This window comes from Rosa chinensis, chromosome 7, assembly GCF_002994745.2.
Source record: "Rosa chinensis cultivar Old Blush chromosome 7, RchiOBHm-V2, whole genome shotgun sequence".
Classification (NCBI taxonomy): Eukaryota; Viridiplantae; Streptophyta; class Magnoliopsida; order Rosales; family Rosaceae; genus Rosa; species Rosa chinensis.
Window position 1 is genome coordinate 19312447 of NC_037094.1, and position 5864 is coordinate 19318310.

At 39.7% G+C, this 5864-nt stretch overlaps 1 protein-coding gene across 1 annotated transcript; it reads right to left on the reverse strand.

Moving 5' to 3' along the window:
* Positions 1-2635: 2635 nt before the first annotated feature.
* Positions 2636-5193, reverse strand: LOC112179303 (labd-13Z-ene-9,15,16-triol synthase, chloroplastic). The gene is made up of 2 exons (XM_024317686.2): positions 3844-5193; positions 2636-3425 (listed from the first exon to the last, which is right to left on the reverse strand). The coding sequence occupies exons 1-2, from the start codon at positions 4798-4800 to the stop codon at positions 2793-2795; spliced, it is 1590 nt and encodes a 529-aa protein (XP_024173454.1). The 5' UTR covers positions 4801-5193; the 3' UTR covers positions 2636-2792.
* Between the last annotated feature and the right edge of the window lie 671 nt (positions 5194-5864).

Below are 5864 nucleotides of genomic sequence, written 5' to 3' on the forward strand. Positions count from 1 at the left end.
CTCCAATTTGGAGTCAAAATCAGTGCATAATAAGTACCACAAAACAAGAACACTCAAATCCATATACAGAACATAGCCATAAAAAATTCATCTAAACACCCAAAAATTAAGAAGCATAAAAGAACCACCATTTGATATAAACGATACCAAAAAATGAAAACACAAAGTATTAAGAAAGAAATAAAGAATGGTAGAACATGGGAGACTGTAATTGGCGAGTATACTTGACATTTGTAAGTAGTAAAATATCTCAGAGAAGGAGAAGAGAGGAAGCTATATTGATATACAAAATACTTCATTAAGCTAAAAGGGAAGAGAGGAAGAGCCAAAGTGAAGGGGAAAAAAGGAAAAAGCTACATGGAAAGTATCTGCACATCTTCTACAACATCTCCAAGCAAATATTTTTTCTTTTTTTTGCTGGACTATTACATATCTATCCCTACTTGAAAGTATTTTTGACTAAATAAGGGTTGCGCTATAGACCATACATCCTTTGCTGTAGCTACATCCTTGCTGCTAATTCCAGGCTGAAAATAAGCAACGTTCAAACATGGATTAGTGTTGCATTAACTAACGAGGACAATTGCAAGGATGGCTTTGCTGATCATAACTTGAATGGCCAAGTGGAGATTGATACCGCCAATAACATTAAAAAACTTGGAAGTATGATAAGTATCGCTTTAAAACACTTATCAACAACTATGCCACAACAACTAAATCTCCCATGCCATAGATTTCGTCTGGCTAGCTATAACTTCCTTCAGTTGAATTTGAGGTCTTCATTATCATTATATGAACAATGACAATTTTAAAACCTCTCTCTCTCTCAAATTGCATGAAAACCACTTGCAAGTTGCAACTACCACATCTAATCAAAGGATATTCCCATAATCACATGAAATCAAAGGATATTCCCATAATCACATGAAAACAAAATACATTTCACCATCGATCTATTAAAATTTTGGTTCAATTCAGATAAATTTAGTTTCATAAATTATATATATATATATATAGGCCCGTTCTGAGGCGAACGTCCGCAGTGCTGCAAAAGTACGAACGTCCATGCTTTCTCAGCCGTCAGGAGTTGACGACGGCTCGGCTCTTGCTGGACGGAGGCCAGGGGCATCCTGGACGGCTTTACCATAAAGATGAATGCCAAGGAGATCGAGGTTGAAGTTTCTAGGTACGTAGCGACCTCACCCGAAACTTCAAGCCCGATCAAGGTGGACTGCAAACTAGTAGCCGGCGAGTTACCGGCAAGAAGAAGCTCAAGATCGAGGCCTGGCCTCCGTCTGACAAGAGCTGCGTCGCCGTTAGCGCTTGATAGCTGAGAAAGCATAGACGTCCGCACTTTTACGGAACTGCGGACATCCGCTTCTGATCCTTTATATATATATATATGCGCGCGCTACCTAATGGAAAGTGGTAAAGCTAATTCAAGCTCTATGGCCCGTCTAGCTAGTAAAACAAAAATAAACACACACACACACAAAAAGAATACAAAACCTTATTCCGAATACAAGTTGCAAACAAATTATATTGACAAAAAAAAAACAAATTAGAACTCTCTAAGCGGCAATCCTTTTTTAATACCCTAGAGGGCGCCATCATCTTAGCTGATACCTGTCCTGCTTCGCCTCAGCGTTGACCTAGCCGGCGCACAATCGGTGCGGCCGGATGGGTAGTTTGCTTATAGGGCGTATCCCACAGGCTCGGTGGCTGGTATTGGACGGGTGCATCTTCCCCCTTTTAGGCTGAAGGGTGGTGCAAAGTCACGACGACGGGCTGGGGCTGGAGTAGAAAGGGCTCTTTGCTGGGTTGAAGTGGTGTCTACTGGATGAGGTCAGAGGTTGGCGAGCCGGATCTGGTGGCTGGTTAAAGTAAGGGTTGGTTCAATGGCTTGAAGGATTGGCTGAGGGCTTTTGGATGTTTTGCTTCGGATCCTTGTGCAGAGATCCTTTGGGTTGGTGTTTGGGTGTACTAAGACGACCGGAGTCATCCGCCGGTGGTCGATTGGTGACGGGGAAGTGCTGGTGGCTTGACGCAGGTTTGAAGGTGGAGAGATGCAGTTGCCGAATTGGCCCGCGGGGGAGGGCTAGAAACGGTCCATATGCCAGCTTGGTCTATTGGGTCTGGATACTGCGTGATGACCCGTTTGCTCCTTTGGGCAAGTTGGGTCAATACTTAGTTATTTTATTTCTAATAATTCCCTTTTTGTATCGGGATCTATGCTTGTTAGTTTTAGTAAGCGTCAATATATGAGTCTTAGTTATTTTGCCACTATGTTGTGATGTTAGCAACTTAGCATAGTTTATAGGCTTACTTTTTAAAGTGAACATGGAACTGTTGAATAAGTGGACCTAGTCTATATGTATCACTGTGGCACCTCTAGAAATTTTTTATCTACCCCAAAACGGTAGAGAAAGGATATATGATAGCCAATTTCGGATTTAGATGAATAGAAAACTATTAGATGAATGGTATACACCTGATTTGGGTTGATTCAAAAATAAATAAATTATATTGACAGTTAAAATAGGGGGAATGGGAGTAGATTAATTATGAAAAGTCTGTTTGAAATGTAGTATAATATTTTGATAAGTTGAATTTATGAATAAATTTAGACACAAAATTCGACCAAAATAAAGTGAGATACCCCTAGAATAGTAGAATGTCAATTCATACATTCCCAGTTATTTTTCTTATCATAGCTAAATTTATCCAAGTGTAATGGATAATTGTACAATCAATTCATGCTGCGAGTTTACAGTGAAGTGAAGGGAATTTAACTAAGCATAGAGCTCCAATTTAGTTAACCTGAGCGTTGGTATAGCAATCAATGGAGTCACCTTCTTAGTCACAAACCCGAATTTGTCCGAAAGGTCAACCTCTGTATCCTCAGGCAACCTCCATTCGAATGAGTGCAAGAATGAAGCCAACAAATAGATTAACATCCTCTCTGCTAAGGGAATCCCAGCACAGATTCTTCTCCCAGAACCAAATGGAAGATACTGAAACTTATTGCCCAAGTAATCAAAGCTGTTGTTGGGGTCGGTGTTTAGGAACCTCCCAGGTCTAAATTCCAAGGGATTGTCCCAAACGCTAGGGTTTCTATGAATGGACCAAACATTCAGAAAAACCCTGGAACCTTTAGGAATGTGATAGCCACCAACGGTGGTGGATTGGCTTGGACAGCGCGGTGGTAGAAGGCTCCCGGCTGGGTGCAATCGGGAGGTTTCTTTAATGACAGCATCTAAATAGTGCAATTTCGGCAAATGAAAGTCTTCAACTAAGTGGTCCATCCCCACAATTTCTGTTAGTTCTTCTTGGACTTTTCTCATTTCATCTGGATGCTGCAAAAGCTCAGACATTACCCATTCTACTGTTATAGCTGTGGTGTCGGTTCCTCCCACCACAATGTCCTGTGGAATTTTGTAAATACGAGTGCACATGAGTTTAATTAGTGAACTAGAAACAAAAACCTCATCGGCATTTTCAGAGTATTGAGGGAAAAAAAGTTTCATATCATGTAAGCGCATAAGTGAAGAATTAATTTAAGTATTAGAAGTGTGAAAATCGTTTAATTAAAGTCTTTTTTTTGTTATAGATTTAACTTTAGTGATTTTTTAAGTAGCAGATCGAATGAAACTTCCAATTGTTTTTCTACGTAGAATTTTATTTTTTTATTTTTAAATACTCGATATGCTCCTAACAAAATTGCTTCCATCAATAGGTGTTCCTCAAGAAAACATACCAAACTGTTCCTCAAGTTATATGAAACTAAAAGCAACAAAAAGAAAAAGAAAATATGTAACCAGAAGCAATTTGTAGATAACGCACCATGAGCAAGGCCTTCATTTGTTGTATGGTAAGCGTTGTTGCACTATCTTGATGATTATTATTCTCCAAGAGGAACTGCAGAAAGCCCTTCTCTTCATGGTTTTGTGGCACTCGCTCATTTTGAGCCTTATTGATCTGCGCTTCTATGGCCGAATCGAAAATTTTTTCCGTTACTGACAGAAGCTTCTTTGCTTGACTCCCAATTCCCTGTATATCAAACCTAGCAAGCGCAGGGAAAAAGTCTGAGACGTTTGGTTTCTCAAGTAACTCGATCATTTCTTCCACCACCTTTCTAAACTCGGATCCAGCATCAGATTTCTTCTCTCCTTGTAGAGTCCCACCCCATAACATGCGCATGGTTGTGTTGATGGTTGTGGAAAATGCACACTGCCCCAAATCAATTGGGGTCCCAATTTTTTCACTAAAAATGTGACTAATTGACTTCACAACCTCTTCCTTTCTCAGAGCATAGCATCCGTCAAGGTTGGTTTTGCTTAGCATTTGACTCACGAGCACCTTGCGCATCCTCCTCCAATCTGGACCATAGGTTCCAAAGACTATATCAGATCCTCCATATGAGAGAATTCGTGCTGCGACTGTAAGGTCTCGGTAGGCAAATATTGTGTCTTGGTCACGAACCACTTCTTTCACAAGCGACGGTGAGCTGACCACAATGGCCAATTTGGTACCGAGTTGGAGCTTGTAAATCGGGCCATAAACCCTTGACAAGTCTGTGAACTGGTGGTGAAGGTTGGTACCTAGAAATGGAAGGTAACCGAGTAGTGGAACACCATTTGGGCCTGGCGGCAATGGAGCTTGTTCCGGGTTCCTCGAGTGCTTATTCCAAGTCCGGAGGAACCAGAAACTGATAGCTGCCATGATGATTAGGAAGATGGTGACAGCTTCTTTGAGATTTTCATGTTTCTCACTGCTAGCATCCCACATTGATGACCTCATATGGCACAACTGTTGGTACCAAGCAGGTTAGAGAATGAAGTTGGAGATTTTCGTTGGCTTCTTCGGTCAATTTATAAGAACCCACAGGGTTGACTGATTCGCCGTTAAGTATATAACAATACACAATTGTGAAGGCAACCTTTTCTGTCTTCATTATGTAATGATGTTCATTTGTATACAAAGTGCATCTGATTAAGTGACCTAGATTGATTTTCAGCCCACTCACTATGAATTCAAGGTTCATCCCGTGACAGAATCTATACGTTTTCACATTCTCTCACTCAAAAAAATAAAATGCTCAAAAAAATAAAATGAAAAACAAGAAGGAAAAAAACAAAGAAGCCAAAAAAAGAAGAAGTCAACTCTCAGATTCTCCTTCAATAACATGTTCCAGACACAAAACAGAAAAGATATTAAAACTGCATGTTCTGATGAGAGTAACCCATCCTTGGCATTATCATGAGCAACGTGGCTCATTTATAACTCTGCCCAGGACCACAGCATATGAGTCACCAGAGTTGATATTTTGTAATCCTTATCATGACAGCTAGCTCTATCTTGTCTATTTGTTATTTCAATTGCTTATGTTCTGTGGACCAAGCCATTTTCATTGGCATCGAAGAAATTAATGAAGTAGAGTATTAAATTCCTTTCCCGGCCTTTTCATTTTCTCTGTTCATCTGTTCTTTCTGCAAATTGCATCCCATCATGTTCCCACGGCGTTCAATTCTCCTAGTTGATTACCGGAATTGAAACCACAATGTTAAAAAGGAATTTTAAGTGCTCAATTGTTTCAGGAGTGTGCTTATTTTTTGAGCTAATATTACATTAGGTTCAAAACTAATTTTTCAAATTTCAAGTGATGCTAAACTGACCACATTTAAATCAATGATGCAATCACTAATACTAGCCTTACTCCACTCCACACATGCTCTTCATGTGTAAGTAGTTTTTTTTTTTTTTTTTTTTTTTTTTTTTCAGAAAATAAAAAAGAAAAGATAATGGAAGAAAACGGTTATTGCAGAGAGAAGTTAGTGGGAGAGAAAAGTGGGTTGTGAGATTTA

Excerpts from the sequence above, each read along its gene's own strand:
- LOC112179303 (XM_024317686.2), bottom strand. The coding sequence starts at position 4,800 with ATGAGGTCATCAATGTGGGATGCTAGCAGTGAGAAACATGAAAATCTC. Across the intron at positions 3,426-3,843 it reads AAATGAAGGCCTTGCTCATG|GACATTGTGGTGGGAGGAAC; the intron begins GTGCGTTATCTA and ends AAAATTCCACAG.